This window comes from Lasioglossum baleicum, chromosome 10 (genome assembly GCF_051020765.1).
Source record: "Lasioglossum baleicum chromosome 10, iyLasBale1, whole genome shotgun sequence".
Taxonomy (NCBI): Eukaryota; Metazoa; Arthropoda; class Insecta; order Hymenoptera; family Halictidae; genus Lasioglossum; species Lasioglossum baleicum.
The window spans coordinates 12,226,222-12,242,662 of NC_134938.1; the positions used below are offsets into that span (position 1 = coordinate 12,226,222).

The window sequence follows — 16,441 nt, forward strand, 5'->3', positions numbered from 1 at the left end:
TGCAGGTTCGGTCGCTCCGGAACCAAGATGTGAGATAAACCCTTGAGAAGCTGTCGAAGAGGGTCGCGTTGAGTGGAGAATCTGATGTTTCCAAGGACGAATGCATTCGTTGAGGACCTCGAAGTTATTCAAACAATCTTTCTGCAAGGAGTGGCGACGGAAAGTTTATTGAATATTCGCACGAAGAATTCGAGAGCTCGATTGACCTGGTAGCATGCAGCAGAGCGTATTGTCTCCGCCGCGACTGTGTACGAGCGTCTCACGAGAAGTAGAATGACACTGAACGACAATGAACGAGTAATAATGGCAGAACGGGAAACAATGATCTGAAGCACGAATGGGGAGGTAGCCGGGAGAGTGAAAATGAAGGAAACGGTCCCAGGATCGAGCATCCAGAATTGAATGTTCCTCGACGGCCTTATTAGAGCACGAAGGCAGACGCACGCTCTCAGATGGCACGCAATCGCGGCTAACACGTGTTCGGTTTCCCGCCAATTAGCATCCGTGCGTGGAAACGTGAGCGGGCCGGACGAGTATAAAGAGGATAATTTGTCCTGGGAATTACGGTCACAGGGACGGTCGATCGGAGACGGTGATTAAGGACTCCCGGGATCTAGCTTCGAATTAGAATGGACGTTATCCCCCGTGGCTTCGGGTCGAGGAATATTCATCGAGGCTCATTATTCGCGCGGCTCGCGTCCTCGTCGGTCCACCATGACGATTAGTCGATCGCAATCGCTGGCGGGACAGTAAAAAGCCTAACGAGAGGACACGGTCCCGGAAGCGGAGGAAAAACAGGTGGACAGATGGGACTGGTGTCTATGAACCGTGAAACGAGGGGTCCAAGAAAATTTCCTGGACCTGATCGTAGAAGCAGGAACTGAATGATGAAGAAATCCAGCTGTCAAGCGGAGGCTGTCTTTCGAGGAAGCACCGATGCAGGACTTTTAATGGCGGACATTAAGCCTGTTTATAGACTGGAGATTTAGGAGGTTTTTCTCCAGTATAACAGTCGAGAACAGCTTCTCGAATCGTTGACGACGACTTTGAGAGCGTTCGCTTCACTCGCCATCCGTGAATCAATGTTAATCCCCGAAGAAAACTGCTCCAACGACAAGGAACGAATGGGAGGAGCGCACGCTTCCGAGAAAGTATGCAGGACGTGTAAAAAAAAAGGCGGAGCGATGTGTGGAAATGTTGCGAATAAATTGCGACTGGGAAAACTGGAGCATAATATTTGTCGACCTGTAAAAACGAACGATAATTACACATAATAGAGGACGGGAAGAGGTAATCGGGCGATACAAGAGACCGAAGAGAGCTGCTTCGCGCTTCGTTTCCTGAATACAGTCACGGACAACTAAGAAGAATAAGGAAGGAGCCGAAGAACAGAAGAACGCATCGAAGGTGAGGATTCGGTTAAGTGTATCCGATCCATCGTACGCTTGGGTTAAAGTTAAAATATTTTATTTCATTTATATTAACCGTTTGGACTCGAAGCAGTTTTAATTCCAAAATCAAGACATTTCTTCCAATCCAGAACATTTTCATTCTGTGTAATCTATTTCACCGTTATGTAATCGTTTTCTTTTATACAACAGTCGAGCTTCTTACAATTTATAGAATACAGACGAATGTAATAATATTAAAACTGTTTCGAATAATTCGAGTGCAAAGGGTTAAAAATGGTCAGACGTATCGATGAGATCTCGGAGGACGTCTGAAACCGGTTAGCAGTGCTCAGACGAGCGAAGCTTGTCAATGATAAGAATAATTTACGTGACCAATTAGCCAGTGATTAGAAGAACGTTGCCGACGATAACTGATGCGTGTCACTGTCGCGGCAGTGGATCTCTCTCCTGATCGAGGACTCGTCCTTCTTATAAATCGGATTTTTCGTTCGACGAGGATAGGAAGACAGTTACGATCATCTATTTCGACGAAACAGCGATAGTTTTGCATACGAGGTCGATTCTATCGGCTGGAATGGACGCGAAAAGTCATAACAGGAAATGTAGGTAGACAAGCTAGCAGGTAGTATCGCGGGCCAGTAAATCGACCGATAGAAAGCATGGGAACATCGTGGGCCTCGAGTATCGCTTTCCTTATCGGATAGCCGATACTCGTCGCGGATCGCCAACAATAAAGTATTCCTAATCGTCCCGTTTTATTGATCTAGACCCGTCTTACGTTTCAGGAGTAGAAAGCGATATCGCCTACGTCTACGGTGGAAACGTCAATCTGCAGGATCGAAGCGTCGTTGCGCGCCGATCGAAATAAGGCCAACCCGCATTTCCTTGGCCTTGGCTAAGCCGCTGGAGCAGACAAGGATTGAGGATGGTCACGATTCCAACCGGGTGAGTACTGCACCTTTGCGAACCTCCAGCCAGGGGACCAATGCTTTTTCTCCCTTACACTTCTTCGGGATCTGGGTCCACAGTTACCAATCTAAATTCTAATTTTCTAGGAGATATTCGTGCTAGGCCCAACGTTGATCTCGAAGACGTAGCACAATGTTGCGATCAATTAATTAGCTGGACGAAACTCATAACGTAACTCCGTAAAAAGTCGATGCTAGTCATATGAAGTAATGTCTAGGCATAATTACCAAGGTGTAAAGTATGCAACATTCAACAAGCTCGAAGTAGGCAATAAACGCTGATAGACGGAAGAATTTTTGTTGCCAGCATTAGAGCAGACTCGAAACTTTCTTTTTAAAATGCGGAAATGAACATTATTTATATTTTTAGTACGGATTAATATTCCAATATCTGCACACCTTGTTATCAGTAGTCGTAAAGAAGTGCGTAGGTTCGAAATTCGAGTTCGTAGAGAAAACTAAAAGTTCGGATTCGTTGGAGAGTGTTGGAAGCGCCCGAGGCGCATGGAAGGTGACTAGGCGTAAAAGGAAGAACGAATCTGTTCTCGAAGACCGATTGGAAGCAATTTTAACGAGCGAACGCCGTTTCACTGGAAGCAGTCGTTTCACGGTTCACAGGGACGCGCGTTAATTATCACGTCGTTAATTACATTGAGCACGAAAAAAGGGAAACGTCTGTAAACGCGGCGAGCGTGCCATCGCCGATGAATTCCCCCATGAAATTCTGATTAGCCTCTAACTACCGTGATCTGTTGTTTTCTGATTTCGGCAGAGCGTGCTGGGATTTGCTCGATGTCTGATCAACCTGCTTCGACTCGAAGGGTCTCCGTTTGAATGATCAAGAATACATTAAAGTGTCGAGGGGATTGCAAGACTAACAAGTTCGGAGGCTTCGAATCGCTGCGGTTTCCTGTTCGAGATAGCAGATAGATTTTCACTTCGGACACGTGTACTCGCGATAGAGTGGTTATGGTGAAATTGATTACTCTCTGAATTGATAAATTGCACTTCGCCGGAGACACGAGTCAGAAGTGGACACCAGCTATCTCCTTTTCGAGGACGCTGCAGATGTTCTCGCAAAACAACAATTCGATAAAATAATTAGCGTCCGTTGCTCTCTTGTTGGAGAACGTCCTCTGCATTCTAGGGTAACATCCTGCACGTTCCTCGTACAAGAAGAGACTCTCTCTTCTCTTCGGACATTCTCAACAAACGATGGCCTAATAATCGTTTAATCGACTACGTTGCAAAAGTAGGAATGGATCGATTGGGACGGGTCTCCTAGTGGTTCTTAACAATTAGTATTCTAGGTGCATGCTACCTGCGAGGTGCATGTTCTTCGTGCAAGAAGAGACTCTCTCTTCTCTTCGGACATTCTCAACAAACGATGGCCTAATAATCGTTTAATCGACTACGTTGCAAAGCAACTTCATCGTCTTCTTCTTCTTCTTCTTCTGACTCAATGAAAGATTTAGTAGGACTGGAAAGCAGGAACGGATCGACTCGAACGGGTCTCCGAGTGGTTCTTAGCAATTAGTATTCTAGGGTAAAATCCTGCGAGCTGCATGTTCTTCGTGGAAGCGAAGAGACTCTTCTTCTCTTCGGACATTCTCAACAAACGATGGCCTAATAATCGTTGAATCGACTACGTTGCAGAGCAACTTCATTGTCTTCTTCTTCTTCCTCTTCTGACTCAATGAAAGATTTAGTAGGACTGGAAAGCAGGAACGGATCGACTCGAACGGGTCTCCGAGTGGTTCTTAGCAATTAGCATTGTAGGGTAAGATCCTGCGAGATGCATGTTCTTCGTGGAAGAGAAGAGACTCTTCTTCTCTTCGGACATTCTCAACAACCGATGGCCTAATAATTGTTGAATCGACTACGTTGCAGAGCAACTTCATTGTCTTCTTCTTCTTTTTCTTCTGACTCAATGAAAGATTTAGTAGGACTGGAAAGCAGGAACGGATCGACTCGAACGGGTCTCCGAGTGGTTCTTAGCAATTAGCCGGCCACGTACGAACAAACAAAGTTCGAACGACGCTAACAACGTCAACCACACAGACAGACAGAGAGCACCATCACTTTTTCCTTCGTCGGCGTCGCGCCTCCTCGCTTCTCCGAAACTTTCGTTCTCTTCTCGATCAATGACCTCGCTGTGCTTCGCCACATACTCGATTTGTCAAGTTTTTACGTCGATCACCATACTCGCCGAGGAGCAAGCCGACGATATGGTTCGATTTATCGCTCGCCATCGGAGCGTGAATCTAAAAGCCGCGTTGCGGGAACTTCCAGGATAAGTTAGCAGATCAAAGATCCGAGCGAGTGTGCTTGTCAGTGATTAGCGAGGGATCTAGCGGAACGAATCTCCGGACGCGTATCCTCTTAAGACAAAGTATAGGTTTTAATGAGCTAATCTTCTCGGTTCTTACATCGAAATAGAACAAACCGTTTATATTTGTCGGATGGAGACCGGCCGCCGACTGGTTTGGATCACGTTAGTGTTTTGATCGGTAACGGTGCTCGTCGCGGAAGCGCTCCCGTTTAACGATGCGTCGCTTTTAATTATTTATGTTTGCCCCCGACGCAACGCAACCGTGCACCTCGACCAGTCCGACCAGAATACTTTTTGCCGGAGCGACTCTCCGCGAGCTACTCACTTTCCGGCCGTATACTTTCGATCAACTGTAAATAGTCGACGTGTACCTGGAATATAAATATTGCAGGAGTGGATCTAATCGAATTAACAACCTTTTTTCTTCTTTGTGATCGTAAAAGGCTGAATTCTTTCGATGTATTTATTATGGTTGTTGGGTATGTGCATGTTGGGTAGACTACAATGTTGTCTGAAAATGGTAAATATTGACGAAAGACGAGCTCCGATAACTTTCGTCTTCACATGTGTTGGCAAGGTCAACATTCCAAACAATTTTTCCCTCTACACGGTGTATAAAAAGTAATGGTCATCCGTTCTAGGGGCGAATCTACATCTCCTCTGGATCGGTGGACATTTGTTAGATAAACTTGCCGCAAAATAGTTTACAACACAGAAAATTGTTGGTAAAGTCGTTTTTTACATCAACACCTTCCACTCATCCAGAAGAGAAAAAGTTTGGAAGAAGCCACATGTCGCAAACAAATAGTTATTGAGATATAAGCTGTCAAAGTTTTTGCAAAATTTGATTGGGCTGCTCTTTACTTCACCGAACTCAAAATTTGTGCCTTTCTCCTATAAATTATGATGTATTTGGTATGTAATCCAGTAGATTTGAACCGGGGCGGCTGCAGATCGAAGTTTCAATCCTGTAGGATCAACGGTGCAGAAGTTATGCTTGCTTAAAGTTGAGCAATCTGCAGTGTTTTTGACCGGTAAGGGCGCCGCCATATTGGTTTGTAGTGACGACCGTGAGCTTCCACCTAATCACCCACCAACTTATTAATTATTCTGTTCGGTAAGCGGCGCGCGACCATCACTACAAATCAATATAGTGGCGCCCTTATTTGTCAAAAACACTGCAGATTGCTCAACTTTAAGCAAGCGTAACTCCTGAACCATTGATCCTACAGAATCGAAACTTCGATCTGCAGCCGCCCCGGGTTCAAATCTACTGGATTACATACCAAATATATCATAATTTATAGGAGAAAGGCACAAATTTTGAGTTCGGTGAAGTAAAGAGCAGCCCAATCAAATTTTGCAAGAACTTTGACAGCTTATATCTCAATAACTATTTGTTTGCGACGCGTGGCTCCTTTCAAACTTTTTCTCTTCTCGATGAGTGGAAGGTATTGATGTAAAAAGAAGCTTCAACAACAATTTTCTTTGTTATAAATGATTTTGCGGCAAGTTTCTTTTTCAAATGTCCACCGATCCAGAGGTGTAGATTCATCCCCACGACGATATTTATTCTACTACGACTCCCCTTTTGTCAATACAGTAGGATCCCGATTATAAACAAATATGCAATTAAATATAATTATATTATGGAGGGAAATAAATTTTCAAAAATAAAAAATTATTTCGGAATGTAATGTAAATTTTCATTATTTCCCTCGGGTCTCGATTATCCATCGAGCCTTAATTTATCCGGGCTGTTTGTCTCCCGATCAAGCCGGTTAATTGAGGTGCCATTGTATTTACCTTGAAAATTTTATTGCTGGTACAAATGTGTACTTTCTTCAGCTCCAATTAATACCGGAGATTCGCGGATGCGGTAAATACCTCTTAATTACTAGTCGCGCAGCCGATTACAGGGGTCAATCGTTCAGTCTCGAGTCATCTACGGTGATCTACATCCGAGCTTCGGTTCTAAACGATTTACCTTATCCCCGTGCTTCAAACACACGTTATAACTCGAGGAGTCTACTAATTAATTGCCCTGATACGTTCCAAATATTATGTTGTACATACAGTGAGTATAGAAAGCATTCGTACGCCCTTAAAAAAAAGAATAACTTTTTTATAATTGTACCAAACGACCTGACTTTTTATAATCAATTAGAAGCATTGGTTTACGAAATGATATGCAAAAAAGATTTCCAAAAATTATAATTTACAAGGTTACATGCAAAAATAAAAGAAACATTTTTTAAAACTTTCTATTTGGTCTCTTAATGAAAATTTAAAATATATGTTTTGTAGATCTATGTTAGTTAAAAAATGCCTTTTTTATTTTTGCATGTAACCTTGTAAATTATAATTTTTGCTTACAATGCTTCTAATTGCTTACAAAACATCCGGTCTCTTTTGGTACAACTATAAAAAAGTTATTCTGTTTTAAAGGGCGTACAAATACTTTGTGCACTCACTGTATTGTATTCTTGAACGAGACCTTGACGAGTTTCGTTCGAGATCGACAATAGGTTCGAAAGAACCCGATAAGAGCCGACAAGTATTCGCGATAATGAGAAAACGCGAGTATTAATGTCTATTCTTTTTTCCAGGCGGTGCACAAGCATGGAAATGGTCTGGCGACAGTAACGTCGATGGGCATCGTTTGCCAACAGATGGGAAAGGTATCCATGGCCGTAAGAAGTGCCGCTATGTCCCACATAGAGCCACGTTTGACCACGATTCTGGGACGGTAAGCACGTTCTCCTATTATATCGTACGTATGCACATCTTCCGGGAGGTGGTTCCTGCCAGTCGACTTTTTTCACCCTTGCATACACTGTCGGCCAAGTATATCTAAACGCTCCTACTTCGTTTTATATGGAAATGCCTCTGAACGCTGGCTCCGAACCGTTTCTCGTTGCAATCTACGAAGCTATCGCTCTCTTTACTCCGTTCGCCCGAACTGATGGCAAATTTTCTACACCAGGGATCACAGACCAAATTTCTGCGAACAGGAAACCTCGCTATCCAGCAAACAATTTATTATACCAGAGAGGAGGATATTCACTTTTGTATAGACAGAGATACATAGGTGATACAGGTAATATTCGATGGACGCAAGGGCCTCGGGGAGGTTCCGTTTGCATAGTTCGTAGAGAGACACTATTTTTTTCTGCTTCAAAGACCGAATCGAACGTAGAAAAGGACAGCACGTATAAACAGAGACCGAAGCGCAGCAAAAAAAAAAACGTACCGATGAGATCGCTTCGTGCAATAAATGAAACTTGTTTGTTTTTACGATTGGATTAGTAGTGGGTCACACCGATGTACCCGACCCGGGATCAGATTACGCGGCTTGTTTACACTGCTCGGCGACCGAGGCAGTTTCGTGGCCCCTGCGGCGCACAGTGGGACCTTTCGTCCAAATCGGAGACAAAATCAAAGAACTTTCGATAGAAATGAGGTAGAGCGATGAAATTTTTTAAAAATTAAAGCTAAAACTTTGCAGAATATGGGAAAAATAGGGAGATTATGGTAAGAACGTTTTTTAACGTTGAGAAAATTCGTTAAACTTGCACAATTTCAAGAAAATCGTGGTTTTTCCAATACGACGCGCGGAAAAATTTTTTTTGAACACCTTCTTGCGTCCATAGAATATTTACTGTACCTACTTCAGAGTTGGGCAAAAATTTAATCAACGATTGACGACTAAATTTCTATTTCAATCGTTAATCGCAATTAACAATTAATCTCCTCGTTTAGTCGCTAATTGTGGTTACCGATTAAATACTTATTAATCGTTAATTCCGATTAACGATTATTAATCGTCAATCGGATAATTGATTAATGATTAACTGCTGAAATTTCCAAATGATATACGTAATCAGAACTGTATGAATACTGAAAAAAATGTAAACTGAGTTTAGGTGTATTGTCGTTTGGTCCATAATACAAATTCTGTTTACGTGCTTTTATGTTTTTTTTTCGATGATTCCTTTTTTTAATCAACGATTGACGATTAAATCAATCGCCGATTTTTCGACGATTTCTTTATTTAATCAACGTTTGGCGATTAACTTCATCAATCGATTGAATCAATCGCCGATTTTTCGACGATTTCTTTTTTTAATCGTATACATTAATCAATCAATCATGATTAAAATTTTAATATCGATTAATGCCCAACTCTGACCTACTTTTAGCGTGGAACCTATAATTTAGCATGTTAAAATATAGGTTCTGTTCCATGCTAAAAGTGAATATGATAGCGAGTATGATTAGCCTACGGATTTTATAAAGAGTGAGTACGATGTAGAGAATTTTTGTTTTGTATACAGATACGCTGATTGTAACAGCTACCCTGTAAGCAATCTGCTCTTCATTTGGTATGGATTTGTCACCAAATACCGACTTATCTGTTTACACGTTAGGCTCGGTACATATTTGGCGACAGGTGTTGATCTGCAAATTCGAAGCAAATAAGGACCAAATCCTGTTCGAAGCATGTCTTGGCACCAAAATGACCGCCTTCTGCTCGCAAAGTATGACTGAAGACATTCATAGGAATATCTTTTTGCGTTCTTCTGAGAATAAGGAACTTAGATGCCCCGTGCGAAGTAAATTATAACAAGAGCTGTCCTCGCGCGGCACATGTCAGATCATTTTTCTGGGTTGTTCACGTCGAATTGGATAATTAGTGGATTTCCATATCCGCAGGACAGGTCTGCGAATAGGTTGCCGAGTGCCGGAAACGGCTGTCCGCCCTCGCTTCGCCACGTTCGCACACGTTCGCACACATTCGGGCGTTTTCTGCGACCACGTTTCGGCCGAACGGTTTCGTGCCTTCTCCGCTCGCTCGGAACAAGTTTCCGCGTGGCTTTTGCTCTTTCTTCATCGTTTAACGCAACAGTGTCAATGTCTGATATAGCGAAATCGAAGAAAGGAAGACGAGAAACCATTCTGTGTGTAACTTCCCCAATTTTTCTGACGATTAAACCCCAGAATGCGATCTGCTCTTAATCTGCTATCAATTTGCCATCGAATTGCGTCATTACTTACGGTATTTGGATGGAGTTTGCAGGCGGAATCCCACTATGATAGACTCTGCTGAAATTGTCGATGGTCCATTGGAAGAAGCCATTGCAAGAAGATGGTAGCATTTTTCTGAGACAATTCTCCTCTCGTTACACGATCATTAAAATGGTTCCTAGCAGGTTGAGGCTGTCGCTGGACCATTTCCCAGACGCCGGAGTAAGCCATTGTTTGCCAGATCCATGGCAAGAAGATCATTTTCCTGAAAGAAGCCGAAGAATTCTCGGTCGGGAGTAAAAACGAATCCATTCCAGCATGTCTCGTTAGGCGAATGCCTAGGAATGCCTGGCGCCCTATCGGGTCGATCGGGTCGATCGGGTCCGTTGGGATGATCTTCGGGGTTCACCTAGTTCCTCGGCGATCGGCCAAGGTAGTCACGACGATGTGTACCTACACGCTTCAGCATTAGCCCGGCATCGCGCGAAGGTTATTCAACCCGAGCAGATCTCGTTCGTATCCAACGGAGTAACGGGTTCCCGATGACTCGTGCATGAGAGGCGCCTCTCCTCCACCTTCCTAGATTACCTGGCTTGCCGGGCTCACCCGGTGGCCAGCTGCGTGCACGCGGCCAGCCTTCTCCGACGTTCTCGTCGTGGATTCAGTCAGCCGTGCACCATTGTCGAAAGATCGTCCACCTAGACGACACTCCCGGTGTCCCGTTCGCGTTCGTCCCCAGTACCTAGCCGGGCCTCCAACCCGATAGATCGTCTCCTTCTTCGATTTTTCGCTTTGCTCCTCTTATTGTTCACGTGTCGTGTCCCTTTCGGTTAACTTCTTCGTTAACGTGTCGTGTATCTCCCTCGTCGGTTTATAGTTCTCCCCCGGGGTTTCTTTCGTTATCTTCATTCGTGTGTCCGGTGATTAAATGCTGCTTCAACGTGGTCCTTGAGCACTCCATTCAGGTAAGACTTCACACGTCTCTCAACGACACGGCTTCAAGAGAAACGCAACGAGGGTCCTGCGGAAGCGTTCTCCTCTGTAGAAAGTTATTCATATAAACGGTGGATTGGTCGGTGACCTGGCGAGTGACCTGGTCGGTGACTCTTGACATTTAGCGGCAACTTCCTCTGGTCGGTTTTGTACGCATTTGTGGTCAATTAAGGGGTAGATTCGTTTCCAGGATTGCAAGGGTAAGAGGTGCGCCTTCTCATTTCTCGGTAATGCGAAGATGGGGTGTTTCAGTGGTGAAAAGCGCCAGATGAAGGATCAATCTAGACCGCGATCGCCCTCGAAAGTCCTATTTTTATGTTTGCGAGACGTGATTTGCATTATTTGGAAGCAGAAAGCTGCGCATGTAGCTATTTTTATAAGGCTGCGACAGCTACATGCTGCCGAATAATGGAAATTACGCCTCGTAAACGTAAAAGTAGGACTTTTGAGGGCGATCACGGTCTAGATTAAGCTTTTATCTAGTGCTTTTGACCTCTGGAAAACCTCAACTTGGGGGTTTACCGCCTTAAGTTGGAACTGCTGTCGCCTATTCTTGTATCATGCTTCTCAGATCTGCTGTTAGGTCCATTCCAGATAGCACACAACGTCTTAAAGACGTTCATTTTATGTCTATTTTAGATCTGAAAGTCTTACGTCCTAAAAAGACGTCTTTAAGACCATAAACAGTGTGGTTTTTATATACCCATAATCTATATAGCAGTAAGTATTAGCATTGGTGTTATTTGTTCGAGTTAGTGTTTTTGCTATAATTTCTATATCAATCTCTATATCAATTTCTATATCAATTTCTATTTCAATTTCTATTTCAATTCCAATTTCAATTTCTATATCAATTTCTATTTCAATTTCAATTTCTATATCAATTTCTGTTTCAATTTCAATTTCTATATCAATTTCTATTTCAATTTCAATTCTATTTTCAATTTCAGTTCCAATTTCACTTTCAATTCCATTTTCAATTCCAATTTCAATTTTTATTGTGATTTTAATTGTGATTTTAATTTTTATTACACTTTTTATGTCAATTTCACATGCATTCTTCTGATAAAGCTATTTATTAGTTTAACTTTGACCTTGTTTTTGTCGAAATCTATTTTTACTCTTCCCTTCTTTTAATCTAATTAACAATTATAGACCATTAAGACTTCTCTTAGGATCGTCTTAAAGACCTTCCGAATGTCCTACGAACGTCTCTTGAACATCTCTTAGACGTCAAACAGACGTCTTGTAGACCTCTTCTTGCTATCCGGGTTTCCTTTTTATTTCTGCCATAAATAATTGCCCCTCACTGGGACAACCCTTCTAACTATCATCTCTCATTTTCCTCATTTTTGAAATAATAAAGAGTCATAAAATAAATGTAATAGATCTAAAAAATTAATTTCTAAATACTACTTAAATATTACTTGGTAATATACTATGTGACCTGCCGAGTCACACTCATTAGTACATTCATTATAAAAACAATTGCTTTCAAATTGCTCTCTTCTCATTTCCAGGATAATAACTTTTTCCAAGACCATCCCATCCCCATCGTCTCACCGAAATCATCATCCCCACGTATCGGAATCCTCGAAAACACAGCGACCCCGAAACCCAACGAACCGAACAGGTCGTGAATTTCTTTGGGAACGGTCTTCCGAGGAAACACCGTGACGGAATATCCCCATCGGGCAATCGTTTAAACGGCTCTGTCATTTGCGACACATATTAAACACTCTAACGGTACCGCTACGAACGATAGACGTCCAGACGCATCGGACTCGTGCAGCATACGTGTACGATGTCTTTTGACCTTCGCATAGCGCAGTTCGGACATTAGAACAAAAATCAGAATCAGAAAATCGGACAATATCAGAAGAAAAATTGTACCAGCAGATTTTATTGTTTGCTCAAACATGTCGTGTCCTGGGAAGAACAGTGACGTACCCAAAAATGTAGTGTTCTCACTGAATTTCCATTGACATAGTATAGACATCTTTAATCTATCAGAAAAATAGTTTTGGAAGTAGATTCGATTAGGTACCACACAATGAAGTGACGCTATTCTTGTCACTACAGATATGAACACTCAGGTGTTTTTTTTCGTATTGGCTACTTCGTAGTCCTCTGTGCTAAAATGCTAAAAATCTGTTCATTGTCCTGCAGACAACGTACCGTGCGCCACGGCGAGTTCAAGCGTTGCCGCATGCAAACCGAGGACTAAAAAGACCGATACCCGGGTACCGTTACTGGACACAATTATCAACGACTAAAAAATGCAACGGTATGGAAAAAAGGGGAGAGAAGAAACTGCCGGAGGATCGACGGTTTTACTACATCGTTCGGGTCCGAGGTCTCGGTTGTAGGGCGCGTGGGCGGACAACCACTAAACGGGAATATTCTGTTTCTTTCCGCACCGGTCCACGGTCAAGGACTACCGTTGGCCTTGGAAATCGAACGTGCGGTTCGTGATCTGGCTCCGGAAAGTCTTTCGACACTGTATACAGGGTGTAAAGAAATGTTTGGTATACGAAAAAATTGTCCTTAACCTCGGATTCCAAGGTCAAACTGTTTTTCATTGCATGAAAAATGTTCGACCTTAGCATTCAAGGTCGAGGAGAATTTTTAGTAAAACTTTTATCATAGATCTTCATCGACCCGAAGATGTGGTCGAGGCTAAACATTTCTTTGCACCCTATACATCTCAGAACACTCGATTAAAGTACGAACGCGTTTTTCATAGTTTTGACACGAGGCCTCGCACGTTCGGAGAGTTAAGTCGTTATTTTGTTCGTACTTCCCAGTCTGGGATCGACACCTATTTGCACAGGCCCCCGCAAAATATAGCCTTGCCAATGATGAACGAGAGGAGCACAATATTGAGGCTCTAAGAAGCCTCAGGAGGACAGTAGAAACTTAATTTTTCGGGCCCAATAAGGGGCCCGTGCGAACGCGTCGAAGGCCCAATTTAATCTCGTCTTCCTGAACGGTTTGAACCGTACCACGCGAAACGGCCGCAAATTCTCTCATTTCGATGCGACCCGCGTCGTTGCTCGAGCGATCGGCCTATGCGAATCGAATACGAACGATCGCCTCGATCGAGACCTTCGTACGCAAATCGACGATAAAACATTCGCCTCGTGGTTGCACTTGAGGCATCCTGGAACCACCTATGTCGACGATTGCGTCATTTCTTCCGTCGTTCAGCGTGGAAGAATTTCGGAGCCTTGGTTCTGTCGTAGTTATTCCATAACATGCGTTTGGGCCAGCTAGAAAAACGTAATAACTCTTAATTGAACCGCTAGGGGGCACTTATGTCGGTTTTTTAGCTAGTCCCAGAGATATACTCTCTGCTAGTTCGTACAGAGAGGAAATGGGAGTGCTCACGCCCGGGGTCTTTTCTGCCACTTTTGTCAGTATACACAGAGACAGAGCACACCAGTGACGCATTACTCTATGGACAACTTGGGCCCTGGGCAAATGACCGGGGCCCCAAGCAAAAGGGAGCCCCGAACACAAACCATGATTCAAGATCCAAATTCTACGTTTTTCTCATCAAGTTATATAGTTGGGGTTTGGGGCCTCGAAATTCTACTTTGCCCAAGGCCCCAACTAGTTATAAGGCCCTACTGGAGCACACTCAGGTTTAACATGGAACAGAACCTACACTAAACCTAACGAGCTTTAAAGTAGCCGATACATGATGCCTTGTATTCATATTATAATGTCTGCACTGTTAAATATACTTATTCAATCATTTACCACGAGAGCATCTTTATAATTTCAACAATTGTGCAATAAAAAATCATTTGGCTGGTTAGAGAACTCCGGTAGTAAACTTTGAGAGCTGAAACTGTCTCTAATAGCGTCCTCGTTTTCTGTTGCAGCGTCAAAATGAGGAGGAATGTGGCGAAGATAGTGGTGATCCTGCTGCTGTGCGGCTCGGGCGAAGCCAGGCCGCAGAAGACCGGTGAGTTATTTCTCACGGGTGTGAAGCATGATTATATCGGAGAAAAAGCCGTCGATGAGAACCCGATCTACGAGAAAACGAGCGATCGAAAGGAAGTGCCATCGAGGAAGCGGTTGCAATTGCGAAAAGGAAGAAATCTTCGGGGAGGGGCCGACTTCATTCGCGATTCGGTTGATGCGAATGCCTGTCGATTTCCGCCTCCGCGAAAGTCTCGATTCGAGGACTGGAATTAGCCTCTAATCAAGCGAAGCGCGTTGCAATCTACGCCGATCGTTTCCTTTCGAGCGTAATAAATTGTGAACATTGACGCGAGCAATATTATTTTAACTTCTTTCCATCTGGATCAGGAAAATATCAGTTCCTAGAAGATTATTTAATCTCCTATCTAGCTGCGGCTAGAATTATTCCAAATTGCTCTTGGTTTATAATGACTGCAGGCTCAGTCCTTATTTATTATTTTAGTTCAGTAGTAGATGTAACACTCTGTATTCCACTGTACCGCGTGTAAGTTTCCGAATTGTTAAACTAAGGTAAATGCACCAGTAATTGATCTTGTAGCAGTAGTTACCCGTTTCTGAGGGAACGTGAATGTTTCTGATAAAGGCGCAATGGATAAATATAGTTTGTCAGTTATTAATTTAATTTAAAGCTGGAGAATTTGAAATTAAATTAATTTTACCTACTCTCTGTTCCTGAATTCGATTTTATATGGTATTACCTTCTTTCTTACCAAAGGAACATCCTTTCACTTTCCCAAATTTTCAAAACCCCGAGGTGTCAAGATCATCTGTTCAATCGCGTAAGCTCTTAACCATTCATATTCTCATGCGAAGACTGCACTGAGTCCTCCAATTTCTACATTGGAAATATTTCCAGGTACTGATCGTCTATGAGAAGAATGCCAGTGAAAAACTTGTTAGCGTGCTTGTAACATAGCGATTTGTGAGCTCCTATGTCGATCGTTTCTGCTAGAACCTAAGCGCAAGAGTGGGAACAGCCTGGTGTCAATAGCGCGCCATTGTTGGAATCACTGCTAGCTCCTGATGGACGATCAGTACTCGTATAATTTTCTCTTCAGCGCAAAGTACAAATACGCTTCTCCACTGAAGCAACTGTTTCCCGTCGATCGGTATTTCCTCACGTTGATCATGTCAATGCTGTAGCCCGGGGGAAGCGCATCACCGAACACGCGATTACACGAATCGAATCGTATGTAGATTGCACGTTCACGAAACTCGCAATCCGTGCAGTACTCGTGTTTCGAACGGAACTATCGCTCTGCGACCGTTGCACCTGATTCCGAATAGCGTTACAAAATTCAATTTCATAACTGGGAACTTTCCTTTTTCATAATATAGCAATTTTCATAATATCCGATCCGATTTTGTAGGGTATGATAATTAAAACACGTGTTGGTGTAATAACATTTAACCCTTTGGACTCGAAGCAATTTTAATTAAAAATAGACGATTTTTGTTGTATATAATCTTTTTTACACTATTCTAGAATTACTCTAGAATTTTTATTAATTTGAACTTCTACTTTCTACATCGTGGTATTTTTACTACTGTTTTAGTTTTCTTTAGTTTTCTGCTTCAACATATTTGACACTGTTGAACGAGAAATTACTGCTAAAGAACTGACATGAACTTCTCTCTATTTTCCAGGTGAATCCAATCAGAGGAAACCGGCCGTATCCTCCAGCACCGCGGCGAATATTCAAGATAGCAGGTAC

At 42.9% G+C, this 16,441-nt stretch overlaps 1 protein-coding gene across 2 annotated transcripts in view; it reads left to right on the forward strand.

Annotated features, from left to right (window-relative positions):
* Positions 1 to 16,441, forward strand: part of LOC143212871 (uncharacterized) — a 31,601-nt gene that overhangs the window by 7,701 nt on the left and 7,459 nt on the right. The window contains exons 4-8 of one of the 2 annotated variants that reach the window (XM_076432131.1): positions 6 to 1,407; positions 2,198 to 2,357; positions 7,322 to 7,461; positions 14,624 to 14,706; positions 16,374 to 16,437. In XM_076432131.1, the coding sequence (XP_076288246.1) occupies positions 7,364 to 7,461; positions 14,624 to 14,706; positions 16,374 to 16,437 (245 nt within the window). In that variant the 5' untranslated portion in view covers positions 6 to 1,407; positions 2,198 to 2,357; positions 7,322 to 7,363. Of the gene's footprint in view, positions 1 to 5; positions 1,408 to 2,197; positions 2,358 to 7,321; positions 7,462 to 10,222; positions 10,706 to 14,623; positions 14,707 to 16,373; positions 16,438 to 16,441 lie in introns of those variants that run through there. The other variant, XM_076432132.1, reaches the window with a different exon arrangement.